This window comes from Opisthocomus hoazin, chromosome 5 (assembly GCF_030867145.1).
Source record: "Opisthocomus hoazin isolate bOpiHoa1 chromosome 5, bOpiHoa1.hap1, whole genome shotgun sequence".
Taxonomy (NCBI): domain Eukaryota; kingdom Metazoa; phylum Chordata; class Aves; order Opisthocomiformes; family Opisthocomidae; genus Opisthocomus; species Opisthocomus hoazin.
Genome location: NC_134418.1, coordinates 503,478 through 523,863, shown reverse-complemented (window position 1 = coordinate 523,863; position 20,386 = coordinate 503,478). Strand labels below are relative to the sequence as shown.

Below are 20,386 nucleotides of genomic sequence, written 5' to 3'. Positions count from 1 at the left end.
TCCTGAGCTGGCAAACAGGTTCCTGGTGTCCACGCGCAAGGGCAGGGCTCGTCTTTCTGGAAGAGAGCAAAGCGTTTCACGGTCATTCACTCCTACTGCTTCCCTTAGGTTTTTAATCCACTCAGATGTAAGTTGGCATGCTTGGTGGGCTTCTGCCATCCAGAGTGTTCCTTCTTATTTTCCTACCCCGCTGTTATGGCCACAGCAAGGGTGACATCGTTTTCACAGAGTTCACGGTGGGTTTCAAGGGCTCCTTGCTGTCTCCTGGGTGGTTTCGATATCCACCAACTGCAAACCCCAGTCACTGCGTGCTCGGCCAAAGAACTTCGCTCCAGAGCCCAACTGTCCAAGGCAGCAAACCCTTTAAGTCCTTTTTCTCCAGTTGCTGGGCTTGGGAATATTTTTTTCGAGAGGGGCCTCTCCCACTCAGCTGGGGGCTCAGCATTGTCAGCGCCTGCACCCCTAATGCGCTGCATCTTGCTGCAGTCAGAGCACGGGTGAAGGGGTGAAGGCTCCTCCGCCCATTGGGACAGGCTGCCATCTTCTTCCCCCGCAGAACAAGGTCTTCATTTACCGGGGCAAGGAGTATGAGCGCCGGGAGGACTTCGAGATGCGGCTGCTGAGCCCCTTCCCCAATGCCGAGAAGCTGAAGAGCACATCTCCCCCCGGCAAGGACATCACCAGCTCCCCGGGCCAGTGTATCCTCCCGGTGCAGGGATGGGACTGGGAGGGTGGCTCGTCCCCTGTGCAATCACCCCCTCCCACAGGTCCCGCAGCGCCTCCCCAAGGACCCCCAGGGCCGTCCCCCGCTGTGCCCCGGGGCGTGCCCCCCCAGACCCTGCGGCCCCTCTCCCCTGCTGCCCTCGAACCCCGTGGTGTGCGCCTGTGGCTCCTTCACTCCCGCAGATATCCAGTGTTTCACCGTGCAGCCGGTGGAGGAAGCCAAGGTCCGGTTCAATGACCGGAGCATCCCGGAGCAGATCACCAAGTGAGTGCCCCAGAGTGGAGGGGGTGTCCCCGCTCTGCTCCACGGGAGGGACACAGCCGGGGATCTCTCCCATCTCTGCCCCTTCCCTCCCCTGCAGTTTCTATAAAGCCAACCACGTCCAGAAGTTCAGCTACTCGCGGCCCTTCAAGAAAGGCCCAAAGGATCCAGACAATGAATTTGCAGTGAGTGCTGGTGGGGGCTGCTGGGACCCCTGGCGGGGAGGATTGTGGAGAGCTTGGGGGGTGGGGGGTGGGGCCTGTGAGGAGCCAGGTCTCCAGAGGAAGGGGGATGCAGGAGAGACAGGGGGACGCCCATCCTGCGATGGGGAAGGTGGTGGCCCCGTGCCCATGGGAAGGGCAGGTGGGAGCTCCCTGCCCCACAGGCCGCCAGGGGTGTCCCAGGGTGATGGGGGGAGGGGGCGGCAGGATGACTGCTGACCTCCCCACAGACCATGTGGATCGAGCGGACGACCTTCGTAACAGCCTACCCCCTGCCCGGCATCCTGCGCTGGTTTGTGGTGACCTCCACCACCACGGTGAGGAGGGGTTGTGGGGGGATTGGGGCTTTCCCAGGGCATCCCTTCCCTGGGCAGCATCACAAACCCCATGTCCAGGTGGACACTGCCCCCAGCCCCTTCCAGGCTTCCCAAGCTCAAGTGGCTGAAGCTGGGCTGTGGGGACCGTGTCCCACCCGCTGTCCTGGCCAAGCCCCTGCCCCGGTCCCCTGTCCCCGCCAGTCCCTGCTCTCGGTGCAGACTCACTCCAGCCCACCCAGCACCCAAGACCTGTGCCCCTGTGCTCCCCAGGGCCCATGGTCCGGGGCAGCGCCTGCGGCAGAGCGGACCCTGCTCCCACATGCCCCCTCCACCTGCAGTGTGGGCTGCGAGCATGGCCCCTGCCTGCTGCGAGCACAGAGCCCAGCAGCCAGGGATGACCCCTCTTTGGCATCGCCTGGGCCCTGCTGCCCCGGCTCCAGGGCTGGCCTTGGCCTGTGCCACGTGGCAGCACTGTCCTGGGCCACACTGCCAGGCCACAGGGAACGGTTTCTCTGCTGACACTGGGCATGGAGACCCCCAGCACTCAGGGCATCGACCGCCGCTGTCAGCCAGTGCTGGCAGCATCAGCCTGGTGTCAGGGGCTGGCCTGGGTGGCTTGCCCGGTGGGACACACATCTCCTCCGTGTGGAGGCAGAGGCCGCGTGTGGGGAGCTACAGGGGTGCTGGGGGAGTTTCGGCAGACCACTGCTGCTGCTGGGGCTGCTGACAACAGCTCCGCGCGTGGGTTTTACGCCTGTCAGAGGGCAGTGTTTGGCCAAAGTCCAGGGGGTTTCAGGTGCTGCAGCAATGAAGATGTGTGAAATGCCCAGCGGGGCTGCTGCATGAGTGCTGCCATGCACACGTGTTGGCTGCAGCGCTCGGGCTGTGCACGCTGCTGTTGCTCAGCTGCCCCCCAGTGACAATGACATCTACCCGGGCTTCCCATAAGCTCACCACGGAGCTGCCACATCCACCACCCGGCCTCTCGCCTGCGGGACGAACGCTGCTGATAGCCAGTGTTTAGAGCTGGGGACCAGCACTTCCACTGTGAGCCCTCAGCTCAGCCCCAGGCAGTCGGTGCCAGGGGTCCAAGGGGCTCCATGGGGTGAGATGGACAACGCTGGGACCTCTCTCCTGCAGGGCTGGCAGGTGGACAGCCCTGCCAGCCCACACCAGGACAGGCAGGTCTCTGGGTCAGCCAGCTGCTGACCTTCCCTCCCTCCCTGGGCACAGACCATCATCTCCCCCCTGGAAAACGCCATCGAGACCATGATGAAAACAAATGAGAAAATTATGAGCGAGATCAACCGACACCAGAATGACCCCAGCCTTCCTGTCAATCCACTCTCCATGCTGCTCAATGGCATTGTGGACCCTGCTGTCATGGGTGGCTTCGCCAAATACGAGACGGTGAGGACACGCAGGTGCTGTGCTGGGGCTGGTGTGGGTGCTCTTGAGGCTTGCAACCACAGGCACCAGCACCACTTTGCACCAGTCCCTGCTGCGTGGGGCCAAGCCAGCCCGTCAGTGAGACTGAGAGGGGGTCGTTGCAGGCCTTTTTCCAGGAGTCCTACCTGCAGGAGCACCCCAAGGACGAGGGAAACATTGAGAAGCTGAAGGACCTGATCGCCTGGCAGGTACAGCCTGCAGCACCCCTCTGGTGGCTGGAGGGGACGGCTGCCCTGGTGTGCCCAGCACCCAGCGTCCCCATCCCGGGAGGGGTCCTACAGTCGCAGGTGGATCTGTCCCTGTTCTCCCGCAGACCCCGCTGCTGGCAGAGGGGATCCGGATCCACCGGCGGAAGGTGACAGAGGACCTGCGGCCCTTCCACGAGCGCATGGAGCAGTGCTTCATGCAGCTGCGGGCCAAGGTGGAGAGCCAGTACGGGGTGCGGGAGATGGTGAGTGCCCGGGTGGAGAGCACGGTGCAGGCACAGCCAGGGCTGCACGGGTGGTGCGTGGCACCCGTAAGGTGACACTGAACAAGCCAATGTAGGTCTGGGGCAGCAGCAAACAGCTTGACTGGGCTGCAGCTGCAGCAGCAACAGGGTGAGGGGCCCTGTGCATGGGGGACCTTGGAGTCCCTGCCTGCCCTGGGTAGGGGGACTGCAGTGCCGTGGGGTGGCTGCTGCTGGCACAAAACCAGGACCGGGCAGAGAGGGCACTGCTAGCCCTGGCTGAGCCAAGGGAAGGAGAAGGGAGGCTCGCGCTCTCATTTTTCTCCTGGCTGTCTCTCAGGCTCCCTGTGCTCTTAGGTCTGCTTCGAGGACCGGCGGAGTGGACGACCCAGGTCTGTGACCTGGGGACCCGACTGGGACCGGCTGAGCCACACTGGAGACAGGCAAGTGCTGTAGTGGGCAGTGCTGGCCCCGAGCCACCCCCTTTCACTGCCCTCACCCCTCCCTGCTGGTCCTGCACCGCTGAGCCATCCTCACTCTCCTCTGCCCCAGATGCTTCTCTCCCACCTCCCCAGCCCGCTGCCCTCCCGGCTTCCCTTCATGCCCAGCCACATCTCAGGGGTCCATCCTGCCTTGCCACCATGGTGGCCCTGTCCCTGTGGGGCGCGTGGAGCACAGACACCCCCTGTGCAGCCTCCCAGCTCACCTGGACACCGCTGTCACCTGCGCCATCCATGCTTTTCTTGCTGGCTGAGGGCGGCCACTCCTGGCCGTGGTCCAGCCGGCCTGTGGCATAGCCCTGCTCCCCATCCCCCTGCCACCCACCTGCCCCTCACCAGCCACAGCTGCTCCACAGCACGGAGGCACCCCCGACCCCAAAGCCTGCGCCTCGCACCTCCGAGAGCGAGGACCGCAGGAACGAGCGCAAGGAGAACCGCTCCAGCACCTTCTTCGGGTACCGGCGGCAGGAGCTGCGCCAGTCTGTCTCGGAGCTGCCAGAGCCCAAGGTGATGCTCAGCACAGCCCTGGTGCCTCCCCTCCTCCCTGGGGCCCTGCTTGTGCCGGCAGCACTAGGCCCCAGCACGGACAGGACCCCTTGGGGGCTGTGGCAGCCCCTGCTGCAGGGCACAGCCAGCTGATGGAAGGGAGGGCAGGAGCAGAGGCTGGTGGGGCACAAGGCTGGGGACACAGGGCTGGGGACAGGGTGCTGGGAAGCACCGCACCCTGCCAGAGGCCCCTGCGTTTCTGTGGTGCGGGTGCCCGAGACACTGAGCCTCCCCTCTGTGCCCCAGGATGAGAAGCGGAGACTCTCCCGCAACATGAGCGAGAGCAGCCTGGGCAGCTCCGAAGGGAAACAGCCCCCGCCAAGCCGAGTCACCACTGGTGCTCAGCCCAGCACTGCAGGTACTCGCCACCACGGCTGCTGGCTCGGGGTGCCCTCCTGGGGTCACCCTCTCTAGCCCCTACAGCCCCCAGCCCTTGTCTCTGCGAGCAGGGCTGTGCCCCCACCCCAGCAGTGCTGGCACCAGCACCCCTATCCCTGCACCCCAGCATCGGCACCCTCACCCCCTCGCCCCATCCCCACGACGGCGCAGGCACATCCTGCAGCTGGGAGCAGAGAGGGAGCACTCGGTGCCAGGGGCACAGGCAGATCCCACGCCGCTTGCCTGTCCCCCACCGAACGCTGCCCACGGAGCTGCCAGTCACTGACCCCGGGCCAGCCCCCTCCTCCCCGCTGGTCTCCTGCCCCATGCTCCCCCCAGCCCCGCTGCCCAGTGCCAACACTCCCGCAGGCAGGAAGGCTGGCCCTGGCAGTCCAGGGCAACAAACAGCCCGGGGCACCTCGAGGGGCCCCACAGCCCCCCAGGCTGGGTGACGTGCCCAGCCTACCTCCCACACCTGCACAGGGCTGTCCTCGTCTCCCACCGGCTTCGGCGGCCGTGTGAAGAGTGCCAGCAAGGCCCCGCCGCTGCCACGCAAGATCAGCCCCACGGTGTACGAGACCTTCCTGGAGCAGAGTGATGCCGCAGCCGGAGGGAAGGTACCACCCAGCCCTGGCCCCCGGCCCCCGGCCCCCCCCAGCCCCAGTAACTGCCCTCTCTGCTTGCAGGCATCCACATCGCCGACAGCTGATGGAAATAAAGGGCTGAAGTCACCACCGCCTCCACCGCCGAAGTCCAAGCGAGTGTCGCAGCTCTGAGCCGGTGCCCACCCGCAGCCGCTCCGTCTGCTCGCAGCCACCCCTGCCCACGGGACCGACCAGCCGGCAGTGCCCCCGCTCCCAGCCGGCTGCTGGACGAGCGTCCCTGCTTGAGCCTCGCCTGCCAGATCACCCCTCCTCACCCACCTCCCCGTATTGACACCAGAAGCATCCTGCACAGCCACGGGACTGCCCCTGCGTCCCGGTACAGAGGGCACAGCCGCCCTGTGTCCTGCAGCAATGGGTGCTGCCACCCTCCAGGTGCCCCCCAGGGCTGGGACCCACCTGCCTGCTGGACGCCTCCCCACCCCAGCACTCTGCATCAGCCCTCGGCCAGGCCTGCCGTCCTGCGAAGGCGACGCAGCTACACGCCAGCCTGGGCTGGGACATCTCTCCCACGCAGGGCTGTGCTGAGCCCCCACCCACCAGCGATGCCACCACACCGCGTGGAGAAGGACTTCCCTCCCTCCACCCTGCGCTGCCCACGGACCACACCACGTGCGGGGCAACAAGCTCCTGGCTGGCACAGCCAAGCTATTCCCCCCTTCCTGCTCTCCACCCAGGGCAGCTCCCGTCCCTCGGCCGCCCACCCATCCTGCAGCACCAGGACAAATGCTCCTGGCCCAGGCACTGCAACTGCACGGAGCCAGCCAGGTCCACGCCCGGCCTGGGCAGCACCACGCTTTGCAGCGCCAGCTCTCCTGCCGGTATATGGCTTTGCAGCCCTGCCTATGCCAGGCTTGTGCTGCTGCCCCAGCCAGCTGTGCTGGGCTCCAGCCCCTGCCCCCCTGCTGCAGCAGGCCACGGCCACAGCCGATTAATAAAGAACAGCAGCCAGGAACATTGCGGTGGGGCTGAAAACCCTGTCTGCACCCCAGCACTTGCCCCTGCCCACGCACGGCCCAAGCAGGGGCCCTCTTCCAGGGCCAGGTACCACCATGGCCACTGTGCCCCAGCACCACAGAGAGTGGGGCCTCACCCTCCCACAGCCTGGAGCCCCGCAGCAGAGAGAGCCCACGGGACCCCAGTGCTGCTGCGGAGCACGCTGGCTTTGCCCCGGCTGGGCTGTGCCTGGTCTGGCGCGATGACTCTGGCACGCTGCTCTGCCTTCCCACACTGGCACACGGCTCTTTATTCGCATGTGGTCTTGCAGACTCAGAGCTGTATTTACAGTCTTGTGTTAAAGAGGAACCTGGACCCATAACCGAGGGATGGGGAGGGCAGGGGCTGCCTGCAGCAGGGAGCTGCCATCAGGGGGTTCCCGTCTACGTGGGAGGGTAGATCCGCTCCCTAGGCTGGGGCTAGAGAAGGGACAAGGGGAGACAGCTCCTTGTGCCACAAACACGGGGTCTGGGAGCAGCTGGGCTGCACTGGTGCCTGGGCTCCTTGCACACACCTAGCAGAGGAGCGGGGCAGCGGAGCCACTCGTCTCTCACCCAGCCCAGCCCTTCACAGCGGGTTTGCCGAGGAGGCTGCCAGCCTCTTCCCAATGTAGATCCTGGATTGGAGAGAGCGACTGTAAGGCACTCACACGGGGACGGCCTGCTGGGCCTCAGTAGTGAGGGGAGAGGGCAGCAGCTAGGGAGATGGCTGTGGCTGCCGAGAGCAGCAGTGTAGAACAGCACCCATGGATGAGCCGTCCAGCTCCGGGAGTGCTCCTCCACCCGCAGCTTCCCATGGGGCCAGCCCCAGCCGGAGGCCCCCAGAGAGCCCCAGACTGTGCAGACACGCAGCAGCGCGGGGCTCACCCTGCCTGCACCCAGGACCAAGGCCACCCGACAGCACAGGTCTGGCCATCAGAAACTCACCCCAGTCCTAGGGTCAGCACATGGCTGAGCAGCAGCGAGGGGATGAAGAGCAGCAGCAGCTCGGAACTGAAAAGTCTCTTTTTTCTCCTCACTGCACCTCCCTGCAGGCTCCACAGCACCGGCTGGGGGGAGCACACAAAGGCAAACTCCCTGGGAAAAGTGCACGGTTAAACAGGGCACGAAGGAAGAGGGCAGTGCACACAGGAGGGCACAGGGACAGCACGGCAGGACAGCAGGGCAGGGCTGCAAGGCAGACAGCAAGGGCAGAGGGCACCAGGACGCGACACGCTGGTGGGGGACACGGGCCTTACTTTCGGGAGAAACACTGAGGGCGGTGGGCACAGGCCCAGCCGAGTGACGCTGGCAGGCATCGCTCCCTCTGCTCGGCTTCCTCGGGCACGTCCCGCTGGAAGGGGGTGTGGGGCGGTGAGCGCTGAGGCATGGCCGTGGGGTGCAGCGCAGGGCGGGGGCAGCTCCCTTACCTGCTGGGGGTGCGGGCAGCCCAACTGCAGCTGGCTGCGGGGGCGGCGCAGCTCACTCTCCCCAGGCTGCTGCTGGCTCGCCGGGCCAGCTCCGTCGCCATCGCAGGCTGGGGAGCCCAGCGTGAGTGGGGCGCTGCGGACAGAAGCCCCCCGTCACCAGGCCTGCACCACCCCGACGGCCAGCCCAGCCAGGCCAGCCCAGGCTCCTGCTCGGGACTCACCCGTCGCTGCTCTCCGTCTCAAGCTGGGCCTCCAGCAGCATCTGCTCCACGTCAGCAGGGCAGGAGGAGAACCGCGAGGGCTCGGGGCTCTCTGGGCCACACCGCAGCTCCACCCAGGAGCCTGCGGGGGCCGTCAGCCCAGCACCAGCCTGGCCCCCGCGCTGCCCCAGGACCACCAGCACACCCTACTCTGGCCAAGGGCCCTCCCGGCACACCCTGCACCACCGCCCGGGCACCGCGGAAGCAGCGAGCGTGTCTATGGCCCGGGACACCCTGCACACCCGTCTGCCCAGGGCTGCTCCTCGGCGCGCCCCGCTCCCCTGGGACCCCCATCTGCCTCTGCCCTGGCCACCGTGGTGCTTGCCAGCCCACAACCCCCGTGACCTGCCCCCTCCATCAGTGCACATCAGCCATCTGGGACCCCACGGGATCACCCCTCCCATGCATGCCAGCCTGCCTGGACCCCAGCACATCAGCCCACCTCGACCACCCGCCCGGGCTCCCCACTGATTTGCCCCCTCTCTCAGTACATGTCTGCTCTCCTGGGACTCCCATTGACCTAGATCCCCCCATGTGCATGTCAGCCCACCCAGGACCCCGTGACCCCACAGACCCAGCCCCCTCCCAGGACATGCCAGACCCCCCTGGGACCCCACTGTCCCGGACCCCCTGGGTCACGTCAGCCCCCCGGGACCTCCCTGACCCAGACTCCCCCGGGTCATGTCAGCCCCCCCGGGATCCCACTGACCCAGACCCCCCCGGGTCCCGTCATCCCCCCTCGGACCTCACCGACCCAGACCCCCCCAGGTCCCGTCAGCCCCCCCCGGGACCCCACTGACCCAGACCCCCCCGGGTCACGTCATTCCCCCCGGGACCCCACTGACCCAGAACCCCCCGGGTCCCGTCAGCCCCCCTCGGACCCCACCGACCCAGACCCCCCCGCGTCACGCCGGCCCCCCCCGCCCCCCGCGGGCATCCCACGGACCGTCGTCGCCGGCACGCGCCATGGCCCCGCGGGTGCAGCCGCGCTCAGCCCCCGCCGCGCTGCCAGTCACGTGACGCCCGCGAGCCCCCATGTAAATAAAACCGCCGGCACCGCGAGCCCGCGTCTTAAAAGGGCACCGGCTCCGTGCTCTGGGGTCCGCGCGCGGGCGGGCGCGGCGACGGGCCCGGGCCGCCTCAGGGTTCGGCGCAGGCCCCGCCTTAGGGGCGCGGCGCCGGCTGCCTCCCGCCCGGCACGAGAAGCGCCGGGCCCGCCGCGTTGCCCCTTTAAGCGGCGCCTACGTGCGGCGAGCGCGCGGGCGGCGGCCGCAGCGCGTGCGGATCCGCACGGAGCCGGACCGGCCCGCCCCCCCCGGTGGCCCCGCCCCCCCGCAGAGCCGAGCCGCGCAGACGTTGCCGCCGTTTATTTCCGCCGCCAGAGGGCACCCGGCCCGGCCGCGCAGGGCTCGAGCGCTTCCGGTGCCGCCCCGCTGCGCCCGCTCAGGGGCTGCCGCCGGCCCGCGCCGCGCCGTGCTTCTCGGCGAACCGCCTGCGGGAGAGAGCGCCCTCAGGCGGGGCGGGGGCCGCCCCTCGCCCCGCCCCACTGCCTGCGGAACAGCGCGTCCTCAGGCGGGGCGGGGCCGCCCCTCGCCCCGCCTCCCCGCTGCCCGGCCAACCGCCTGCGGGAGAGCGCCCTCGGGCGGGCCGGGGCCGCCCCGGCTGTCCCCGCCCCCCCCGGGCGCTGGCTGGGGCCGCCCGCCGCCGCCCCCCAGCGCCGAGCCGGCAGCCCTGCGGGCGCCGCACGGAGCGGGGCAGGGAGGGGAGGACGCCGGCGGGCCGGGCCGGGCCGGGCAGCTGCGGGGACTGCCCGAGCCGGCGGGAGGCTGCCGGCAGCAGCGCCGGGGCCCGGACGGGTCGCTGCCGTTTGCCCCTTGGGACGGCGGCTCCCAGCCACGGCCGTTCTCTCATGCCCTGCCAGCAGCGCCCCAGCCCCTCCGTGTCCTGCGCCAAGACGTTCCACCCAGGTAAGCCCCCAAGCACGTGGGAAGCGGTGTGGGCTGCTGGTATGGAGCGACACCCATCCCGAAGCGCGGGGCCCCGACAGCTCAGCCTTACGCCTCAGTGTGGGTGAGATACACAGGCACCACACTCCCAGTGCCAGACCCAGGACAGGGTCCCCGGGGAGGCCACCAGACTCCTGCGAGCACCCCCCGCTCTGGCAGCGCCCAGCTTCCCCCACGGCCCGTGCACGCTGCCATCCAATACCGGCCAGCCGGGGAGGGAACCGTACTGAAAACACAGAACCCTGCCCTGAGAACAGCCTCGCCTCCTGCGAAGCGCAGTGCTGTCAGCAGCCCGGGCAGAGGGCTGCAGGGAAACGCACGATTCGGCAAGCCCTGAGCTGCGAACCTGCCCCGAGCTGGAAAACGCTACAGGACAGGGGTTGCTGCTGTCCTGCAGAACTCAAGATGGACACATACCTGCTCTCGAGCCCAGGACAGTAAGGAGAGCCTTTCTTTGAAGTAAAGAAAGATGAAGAGCACAATCACCTTCCCAAATCTCACTGGGATCCCTTCCTCTCCGAGATGTATAGAGATCAGCACTCTATAGCCACGAGTGCCTCAGAAAAGGGACGTAACAGTGGCATGCAGAAGGGCAACACAGCCAGGTGGGCATCCACAGGAAAGGACTTCCACCTCCTGTTCTCTGCTGTCGAACAGATCACATCCCGCAAGAGCCCCCAGCCATCTCTGTGCTCGGGTTAAAAGGCCTGGGGGACAGCTCTCAAGACAGAGTCTAACATTCCCTATGTCACAGGACCACTTTGAGATGCAATTCCCTTAAACGGAAATCATCTTTCAGAAAACCAGACTTGTTTAAATTGAATTCCTGGTGACCAAGAGCTACCCAGAGTCATCTAGGGCTAGCCCTTTACAAACAGGCACTTAGAATTTGCCTAGGTTCAACTTCCAACCGTGGGAATTTCCTAGCCTTTCAATAGCAGGGAGAAGCTGACACGGTGTCAAAGTCACAGGATCTCAACGGTTTAACTGACCCTCGAGTCCCCGCCATCTTCTCCTGACTCTCGTGGAGTGCTCTGGAGCAAAGCTCAGCCCAAGCGTGGCACCAGATGCGCTCTCCCCTTCACACAAGACCCTACAGCATGGAGACCCACTCCTGCAGCAGGTCAGCCTCTCGTCACTCTGGTCTGAGCTGAACACTCCATTACCTCTACCACCCTCTAAGCAGTCACCGGAAGACCCCCAGCCACCGAGAAGCTATTGTTTCTGCTGGAAGCTCATTCCACTGATGAGTCCATTTCCTTTTCAGATATAACTACCCCGTTACCTGTGTAAAGTCTGCCTGCCTACAGCTTCTACCCACTAGTTATTATTCTGCTTTTCTCTGCCAGATTGAACAGCCTCTCAGACCCCGGTTCCTTCACTCAGAATTGCATATAGTGTGCCATCTCATTTGCAGTGCCCTTAACAGACTTAACTTCTCCTCCAAACTCATTCTGAATTTTCTGTATCTTTCCAAAAAAAAGACCCAGACACCAGAACTGGACACTTGTTCCAACATTTGGCTCATCAAAACCATGCACAGAGGTCAGACTCGCTCCCTTATTCTCCACTTGCACTGAGGAAGATTAATTGCACCATCCCTGTTGCCAAACAGCAACCTTCTTTCCAAAATGAGTTCCACAGCATCGACACTAATTCCAAAGAAATCTCTAGTCCCACAGTGACTTCTGTCAGTCAAATCCGTTGCACCAAAGAACCAAACAAAGGTTTTTTGCTACACCCTATTCCTCAGCAGCTGTGTTTGTGGCAAGCAGCTTCAACCCCACCTAGTCCCCAAAACCAGATGACCGCTGGCAATTCTGGAGACAGCACTTCCCAGCAAGGACATGGGGCTGCATGCCTGAAGAGGCGAAGCAGACAAACGTCTGCCTCCTCTCTCCTTCAGCCATGGGTCATTGCCTCAGCACTGCCGTCTTGGGCCAGAGGAGAGGAACACGAGGATGCAAGGCAAAGCGAGGGCTGACCCTTGCTTGAGGCATATCCTGGTACTGCTGGGGATGGGGTTTTGGGACTCGGACAGGGTGACATGGCGGGGCGGGGGGACGCGACGACTCTCACCTTCTCGCATAGTCGTACAATGCTCGTTTCCGCTCCTGCAAGGACAGATGCCGCTCCACAGGGGACTTTGCAAACTGCTTTGTAGCTGGCTGCAACACAAAGCACAAGAGCCATGAGGAGACAGTCAAACAAAGCCAGGAGACCTCCTTAGTGGCTCTGCAAGGACCCAGCATACCAATTCGACCTCTGTTCCTCTGACAACATAGCTAGTCCTGAACACAGGCCATCATGCTCTGGCTGCAAGCCATCAGATCAGAGGAGGCAACACAACCACCAAAAGTACCTTGGAAGAAGGCACAGCTACGGAGCCCTGGATGCCAGAAGCAGCTGCAGCCTGGGAGGTAGACGGGGCAGGCAGGTCAGTACCAGCCTCCTTACTTTCAGGGAAGAAGGGTACTCTCCCCTCCAGCAAGTTGGCGATGGTGGTATCCACACAGCTGGTTTGGGCTGCAGGGACAAAGAGGATCTGTTGGAGAGGCAGCTGCTACATCAGGACACTCGCATCCTTGCTGGCAGTGTGCTCCACAGTGCAGCAGGGACAAGGTTTCTGCTTCCAGGCCTCGTAGAGACTTGGCACAGAAGGGCACTCTGTATCCCCGCTGCTACCCCAGGCATTGCTCACCCAGGTCTATCCTGATGACCTCCAGAGGCACGTGAGGCAGCACCTCCTTGACGCGTTGAGCCATTGCCGTCACTCGCACATCCTCAGGAGCAACACCGGTGGGGCTGGAAGGCACCCTGGGCCTGGCTGCCAGGGGCTGGCTTGAGGCTGCAGAAGAGAGAACAGCAGGCACAAGAGGGTACCCTAAAGGTGCATGGCCTTCAAGTCGCAACAGCTCCACCTTCTATAATATGAACCAGTGTGCTAAGAAATCCGGACCTCCTGCACACCACCACCACGTCTGTGCTCAGGAGTGGTGGTGCTCTCCCTACTAGATAGCGGCAGCCCCCAGCCTGGGGCACACAAGAAGCCCCTGCTCCTCAGGAGGAGGTCAAACACGCCTTCTCCTCTCTCTCCACGCATGAGTAACCAAGAGCAGACAGAGGTGTGTCCACAGGCAAAGCCTAAGCGGCAATTCCAGAGTCAGGACACTAGCTAGGACACCTACCTGGGGCAAAGGGGAGCAGCGATGTGTGTCTCAGCCTCTTCATGTGTTCGGTTTTATCTGCTGCAGTGAGCCGTGTGGATACCACACCCAGCTCCATGGCCAAGAGCTGCAGAGACGCAGAGAAGAGTCACATGTACATGACACACGACACTTATGACCCAGGCAGTCCCATCTTGCAGGCGAGTGCATCAGATGTACAGGCCTGCGTGGAGCCACGGCGAGGGGAAGAGGACTGGGAACTGATTTCTCCAGGGCCTCAGTGATGCATTTCAGTGTTGCATGGAGCACACGAAGGACCAGGAGTAGGCAATATCATCCTGCCAAAACAGGCTGACAGGGAGATACAAGATCTTTGGTATAGAGGCTACGAAGTACCCAGCATGTAAGGGAAAGGTGGAGGAACAATCGCTTTATTTGATTTGTGGTATTATTAAAAGGGAGTGAAAGGTTTGAACTAGATGAGGAGAGCCTTGATAACTGGCAGAAAAGATAAATGGGGGGTGGCAAGTAGGCCATGGAAAAACTGAGTAACTGTAAGGGGCAATAAATATGGGCCAGAGTTCCCATCGTACAAACACACCCATCCAGAAGTGCCCTTTGCGACTCTGCTGGCAGCCCACTCTCCTCTGTGACCATCCCAAATTGCAGGAGTCCTACACATCCCTCTCCCACATCATCCTCCTACCTCCTGAACTCGGAGCGCAAAATCCTCACTCAGTTCTTCAGCTCGTCTGGGGACAGACGGCATCCACCTGAATGGGGACAACAGCACTGGGCTGACTGCTTCAAGGGCTGCTGGAGGAGCCAGCCCCATCTGGGATCAACAGTGCAATGGTGCTATCCCCACCTCGGCTCTCCCCGCTCACCCCAAATCTCTCCCCACAAGATGAGCGTCAAACCTCAACACTAGCTTGCAAAATTAAGGGCAAGGCATGGCTCAGAAGACAAAACTGGCTCACTGAATCTTTATTAGCACTCAGACGCAAAGTATCTCCTAATGAAATGCCCAGAAAGGCCCCACATGAGGAGCCACTGCCATTTACACGGAAGTAGAAAACAGACCAGCAAGACTTGAGCCAGATAAGGCCAGGGAAAGCTACAGCACAAGACTTGTCCTTGCTGAAATACCCTGACCTCTAAATCTGACTCCAAGCCCCTTCTGCTGCCTATGAACCCTTATTACAGCAAAGCTACTCAGCCAGTCTGCGCTCACCTAGGCCCCAGACGGGTGTCTGAACCACCTCTGCAATTCACAAGTGCAGGGAAGAGACAGACGTGAGAGGACTGAGCTGCCTGCAGGGAATCACCCATGGGACCTGAGCAATCCTGGGGTGAATTACAGCAGTGCAGCTAGCTTCAAAAATATACCCAGCAAACTTGACATAAAAGCCCTGAAAGACTCCTCTCCTTCAGCAGCTGAATGCAGGAACCAAGAACCCTCTCAACTTCAGAAGCTGGTTGAAGCTGGTCCAGAAGCTGGACCTGGCATGGACCAAATAACACTGAACAAAGCCATGCTGAGATACCAACAGTGAGGGTGCGCATTAGCGCACGCCAAAAGATCTCTTACTACAACGGCAAAAACGTCAGGCTCTCTGCCCACCCTAAATCCTGCCCCAAACGAAAGAGAGAGAGGGAGAGAGATAGTACCTTACTTGATATACTGTGAAGGGAACAAAGAAGGTCCAGAGCAGCTCTGTAATCCAGGAGGCGTCAGCCACGCTCTGGGGAAGAGAGCACAATGAGATTGTGGCCCACAAAACACAAGCTCGTCAGGCCTCCGTCAGAGAAGCAGGCGGGCAGAAGACAGCTAAGCCATGGCAGCAAGTAACAGATACGCACGCAGAGAGTTGTGGAGGACTGGGAACGAGGGAACGGCAAACCCAGTGCACAGTGAGGGCAAGCCCCAGGGCAGATTCACCTTCGTTAGCCTTCACCAGGCAGAGCAAGAGCCACAGTTTTCACCGCTCCGAGTCATCTTTTCCTCCCACTACGGACAGCAAGATTTTCCCTCAGTATCCTCACATTCTCTACTAGACTGTGCCTTTAGAAACAATGGAAAATGCCATAAGACGTACTAACACTTCCTCAGAATCATGAACAATCCTCCCTTATTCTGATGGGAATAGCCCCTGTAATGTCTCAGCTGCTGTAAGCTTTCTCTCTTCATTTCCAAACAGGCTGCAAAGATCATTAAAAGTGAACTGTAATTTATCACTTTCTTCCTTTTTCTAAGAATTAGTAAATAACCTTTTCCCTAAGAGGTGCTGTGGTTCCTGGCAGCAGAGAGCACTGGAACAGGCACTCCGAAGTGGTGGGCTCTCCATCCTTCTCAACGGGACACAGCCCCGGGCAGCTGGACTGTACTCAGAAGCCAGTCTGTCTGCGAGCAGAAAGCTGAACTAACGACCAGAGATTCTCCCCAACCTATGCTTTTCAATGATTCTAAAGAATTTGCTATTGAATGGACATTGCTCCTAGGACTTCCTAGGACTTCTGTAGTTGGTTACTTCTATCTTGCAGCGATCGCACTTTTCCCAAACTGGTGAGAACACCATCTCAAGATCTACAGCTCGTGATGGAGCTGCCTCGGCTTCTTTTACATTTGACTCATCCTTGACCAAAGCAGCATGGCTCCAAGACAGGCCTCGTGCACGGTTTATTCCACGGCCTGGGAAGAGGTGCTATACCTGAGAAAAGCCCAGAAACCAGAGTCACCAAGGGTAACATAAAGAAGCCTCATCTCCTGGATAAACAGATCTAAGAAACCTAAAATCAAATGCCTTATAGTGATGCCAGTAGCCAGTCTTCAGTTATGCTGCCTTGTGCCACAGAACAACAGCCTCCTTCAATGTTCCAGCCAACTGGAACCGGAGAAAATTATTTCTTAAACCCAAACTGTGTGATTTGCTCAGCCCAGTGCCTGACATATACATCATGTAAGTGCCCAAGAAAGCTTTCTGTAAAGCACTGATTGAATCATTCAAAGTACTGCACCTCCAGTCCTCAGAAGTTTCTGATGGTTTAAAATTACATAAGAAATCCACCAGGATTTACTTAGCCAATGTGCATGAAGGGCAAAAAGTCCTGCTCGACCTCTAAAGGTAAAAATCTGAGCCAAGAAGTGACTATAACCAGTAACTTAAGAGTTCTGCAGTTATGCGCACATTGTTCTCCCTAACATTTATGAAGGAAAGTATGCACAGATAAATATACTTGTCACATCTCACAGAACTTCTCAGAGGAGCCAAAACTATGAAAAGGTAAGCTATTCATTATAAACAGTCCAGAATGGGACAGCTCTCCCACTTCTCTGGAGTACTCATTCAAAAATATTCTCATTGTTAGAAAACTGCATCTTAATCCAAAACTAACTTGTGCAGTACCAACATTTACTCTCAGAACCTGCAAAGACTGTTGCTGTGTGCTTTGTCAGGAAAAAAAAAAAATTCTCCACTCTTAAGCCTCTTCTCCAACACGCAAGCAGCTTTCCACAACAATCTGTCTGCCTTTCCTCTGACAAGCTGACTAAGCTGAGTGTCTTGAAGTGTTGCTCTTTGGATTCTGCATCACGCTTATGGAGTCCTTGCACTCTACTACTTCCCCAGTTTCTTGGCAGCGGGGTTACCAAAGCTTTGCTTAGTATTTTAGCGGTTTTCACCACTGCACACATGCAGCTAACACCATGTTTGTCACTCTACCAGATACTCCTCTTGCTACACACCCATAACCACATTAGACTTACAGGTAACCGCTGTTCACTGGCAGCTATCACCAGTTCACTAGATCACAATCAATAATCGAGCTGCTTCACTATTCACTAACCCAAATTTTACCAGCAGGGATCTCAATATTGTCATCTGCAGTGCTGAGAAAAGCACTAAATAGCACCAGGCAAAGAAATAATCCCTAACAGAATCTCACCTTAAAAATATCTGCATACTGGTGTTTTAGTATGGGCAGCAATGTTTTGTGACCTGCTAGTAAGTGGCTTTAAATCCATCCATTCTGCCCTACTATCTTAAAAAGACAGACGATGAAGAATCAACTAAAATGCCAGATAAATACAAAACGTATCTTTTAACCAAGCAGACCCATAAACCATAGCAAGAAATAAGAAATCCAACAAAATCTTGCTCTGTAAATAAGCTGAGAATGGTTTTATTGGAATCTAGTTAGCAGTGCTAGTATTACCATCATAAACTTTGCCACCCTTCTGAAGCTAACGTTGCACCATGTCACACATCTGCATTTGGGAGGCAAGAGTTCAGAACCCACTCCAGGGAGCCTTGCACAACCTTTGGCGCAGCAGTCGCTCTCCAAGGCGACCGGAGCTATTCCTTCACAGCACTTCAGAAGAAGGGAGCTCACAAAGAGGAGACGAGACACAGCGATGCTATCATCATGTAAGCCTCATGGCACACTGTTAGACAGCTGAGCCACTAAAACATTTATCAAAATTGCCAGTGTAGCTGAAAAAGTATTGGCTTAGCAGAAGTTCCCCGGGAAAGGGGCTTGAAACACAGTGTCAGTACTGAGCAGCAAGTCCTTGGGGTGACAGAACACGCGGCCAGGCTACGCTACCCACAGGCTTCAAAGCAGAAGCAGAATCAACGCCATTGCCAAGACCCTGACACAGCACACGCCTCCACAACTCCTCCTCGCCCCACGTCCCTGACTCACCACAGTGATCAAAGGCCTCTGAACTTGTAGGGCAACGGGCTGCACCACATCCACAACTGAGAACGGCCAAGAGCTGAAAAGGAAGAAGTCAGCACTGAATGACCCAAAAGCTAAAACAAAGTGGCGACAGCCCCGCTACAGGAATACCTGTCCCGAGTACCTGAACCGGAGCAAGCCAGCCCTGCCATTGGTGGCAGCCTCCTCCGGGAACAGCAGCAGCGGCGGGTTTCCTCTGTGGGACGAATACACCTTCAGGGAATCCACCAGCTCTGCTCGGCTTCCCGTTACGCCCAGCTCCATGAATCCCCGTGACCAGCAGATGAAGCCAGGGGCACCATTCAATGCAGGCTGCAAGGAAAAGCAAGAGTAAAGAAGAAATGCCATCCTGTCCTCCCCTGAAGGCTCACCTTCCCAGACGATGCTGGGAGACAAAGTTCTTGCTTATTAGCAAAAATGCCTCTGGGGCCTGAGGGAGCCACCTGCCTGCTAAAAGCACCAGTAGCAGAGAACACATCACTGCCAGGCTTCAGTGACTGCTCTGGCCCCAGTTCCCTACGAATTCGACTCCTAATCTTCAGTTCAGATTGTACCCTGTCTGCTCAAGAAACAAACTCCCCTCCTGGCCCACGCAACAACTGTGTTTCCCCATGTCCTCTCTAGGAGGTCCTGACATTCTTGGCAAGGGATACACTACTTCCGCGAGTTATGCTTCTCCAGGTAAGGGTTAAGCCTACTGCCGTTCAGGATATAGAACCAACCAACTCACTCGCAGGCACATTTGGAGCCGGCTCCAAGTTACTCACCGTATTACATGAGGTCAGAAGGTTGATGACGTTGTGATCGAATTGTGTCACGTGGTTGGCGATGTAGACCCTCACACTGACATCACGAAGCTGGGGCTCACTTTGCCGCACAAATAAGCCCAGCACTGAGCACATCACACGCACAATAAACCTGGGCGGGGAGGAAAGTGGTTTCCTCAAGTCCTGCACTCTGAGCCATCGCTGGCTTACACCTCTAACAAACAGAACAGAGACCTGGGAGTTCACGTGACTTGCAAAAGGACACTGGTACAAAATGGAAGTGATATGACAGATGCCTGGGACAGGAATTGTTGGGGGGCTGCAGCTGGGGCTGAAGGCTGCCTGCAGAGCTGGAGCTGCAGCATGAAATATGGGGCAGCGAGCCACACATGGAATTTCTTAGCAGGGCGCCCAGCTGATCCAAGTGTTTCAGACCAGTCCTCGAGCACTGAAGATGTAGCTGCCAGCATTGGTCTTGGCAGAGAAGGCACCTTCGTGGATCCTGGGGACAAAGAGTCCCGAAAGCACAGCTCCCTGTAAACCTCTGCATGCACCAAGCCTCCGCGGCTAAGGACCCCACACGGGCGAGCGCAGCCCTCCCACCCCACACTACCCCACAGCAGTGTCTGCACACCACATCCCCACCCCAGGCAACAGCAGCAGCTCCACACCCGGGGCAGGGCCGGGCTCACGCACCGTCGCAGCACGCTGTCAGGCAGGGCGCAGCTGACCAGAAAGACGTGTACGCCAATGAAGAGGCGCAGGACGAGCAGGCAGAGGCCCACGGGTGCGTACAGCAGCAGGGCCAGAAGCAGGAACCCATCGGCTGGAAACCTGCAGGGCCAAAGAGCAGCAGAGACAGCCTGAGCACGGCGGGGACATACCCGGGCCCTCCCCAGGGACCACCCTGCGTCCCCCGCTCCGTGTGACTGCCTGCGCCTCCCCAGCGAGACACCCAGCCAACCCAAGCCTCCCCAGCACACCCTGGGCCCTCATCCGTACGCCATGGGACACCCCGGCCTCCCCCACAGAGCTCCCGTGGGATGCCCCTTCCCCCAGTGGACGCCAGGCCCTCCCGCCAGGGACACGCCAGCTTCCTGCGCAGACCTCCCGCGGGACACCCGAACCCCCGGGAGCCCACGGCCCAGCCCCGCGAAACGCCAGGCCGCCACGGCTCTCACCGGTGCGAGTCGAAGAGCCGTTCGGGGCCCGGGGCCGCAGGAGGCTCCATGCCCGCCGCACCCGCTGCCTCAGCGGCGCCCGCCGCCTGCCGCCATCTTCCCCCGCGGCCGCCCGCCTGGCCCGCGCGGGGCAGCCTGGGAGGTGCGGCGCCTTCCCGGCGTGCACCGCGCCGCCTCCCCGCCTCCCCACCCCGGCTCATTCCCTCTCGCCGCGGGCCCTCGGCGGCCGGCGGATCCGGCGGGCCCGGTGCTCCCGCCTCAAACCCTGCCTGCCCTCCCGCACCAGCGGCCGCGCTACGACTACTGGCGCGGCTGGCTGCGGGACTACGGCTCCCAGCGTGCCCCGCGGCGGACC

The 20,386-nt window shown here is 60.5% G+C and overlaps 2 protein-coding genes across 6 annotated transcripts in view; one reads left to right on the top strand and one right to left on the bottom strand.

The window, feature by feature from the left end:
• LOC104327023 (dedicator of cytokinesis protein 2) overlaps positions 1-6,440 on the top strand; it is a 75,062-nt gene extending 68,622 nt beyond the window's left edge. For all 3 annotated transcript variants that reach the window (XM_075420185.1, XM_075420184.1, XM_075420186.1), the window contains 12 exons: positions 557-698; positions 907-988; positions 1,086-1,170; positions 1,437-1,523; positions 2,757-2,933; positions 3,077-3,160; positions 3,286-3,423; positions 3,778-3,863; positions 4,277-4,427; positions 4,713-4,824; positions 5,328-5,461; positions 5,531-6,440. In XM_075420185.1, coding sequence (XP_075276300.1) covers positions 557-698; positions 907-988; positions 1,086-1,170; positions 1,437-1,523; positions 2,757-2,933; positions 3,077-3,160; positions 3,286-3,423; positions 3,778-3,863; positions 4,277-4,427; positions 4,713-4,824; positions 5,328-5,461; positions 5,531-5,620 — 1,368 coding nt within the window. In that variant the 3' untranslated portion in view covers positions 5,621-6,440. The remainder of the gene's footprint in view (positions 1-556; positions 699-906; positions 989-1,085; positions 1,171-1,436; positions 1,524-2,756; positions 2,934-3,076; positions 3,161-3,285; positions 3,424-3,777; positions 3,864-4,276; positions 4,428-4,712; positions 4,825-5,327; positions 5,462-5,530) is intronic.
• Positions 6,441-6,732: 292 nt separating this feature from the next.
• Positions 6,733-20,148, bottom strand: AUP1 (AUP1 lipid droplet regulating VLDL assembly factor). 3 transcript variants are annotated; one of them, XM_075420193.1, is made up of 15 exons: positions 20,032-20,148; positions 19,547-19,684; positions 18,851-19,001; positions 18,208-18,395; positions 18,048-18,120; positions 15,015-15,088; positions 14,050-14,116; positions 13,365-13,470; positions 12,878-13,024; positions 12,539-12,702; positions 12,256-12,344; positions 7,911-8,043; positions 7,740-7,834; positions 7,429-7,578; positions 6,733-7,118 (listed from the first exon to the last, which is right to left on the bottom strand). In XM_075420193.1, the coding sequence occupies exons 1-15, from the start codon at positions 20,079-20,081 to the stop codon at positions 7,070-7,072; spliced, it is 1,674 nt and encodes a 557-aa protein (XP_075276308.1). In that variant the 5' UTR covers positions 20,082-20,148; the 3' UTR covers positions 6,733-7,069. The 3 variants fall into 3 exon arrangements, with proteins under 3 accessions (XP_075276308.1, XP_075276306.1, XP_075276307.1); XM_075420191.1 differs by lacking the exons at positions 6,733-7,118; positions 7,429-7,578; positions 7,740-7,834; positions 7,911-8,043 and adding an exon at positions 9,537-9,662; XM_075420192.1 differs by lacking the exons at positions 6,733-7,118; positions 7,429-7,578; positions 7,740-7,834; positions 7,911-8,043; positions 14,050-14,116 and adding an exon at positions 9,537-9,662 and having other exon boundaries at positions 15,020-15,088.
• Positions 20,149-20,386: the final 238 nt, after the last annotated feature.

Excerpts from the sequence above, each read along its gene's own strand:
- AUP1 (XM_075420193.1), bottom strand. The coding sequence starts at position 20,081 with ATGGAGCCTCCTGCGGCCCCGGGCCCCGAACGGCTCTTCGACTCGCAC. Across the intron at positions 18,121-18,207 it reads GCTGGCTTGCTCCGGTTCAG|CTCTTGGCCGTTCTCAGTTG; the intron begins GTACTCGGGACA and ends CTTCCTTTTCAG. Across the intron at positions 14,117-15,014 it reads TTCACAGTATATCAAGTAAG|GTGGATGCCGTCTGTCCCCA; the intron begins GTACTATCTCTC and ends GTCCCCATTCAG.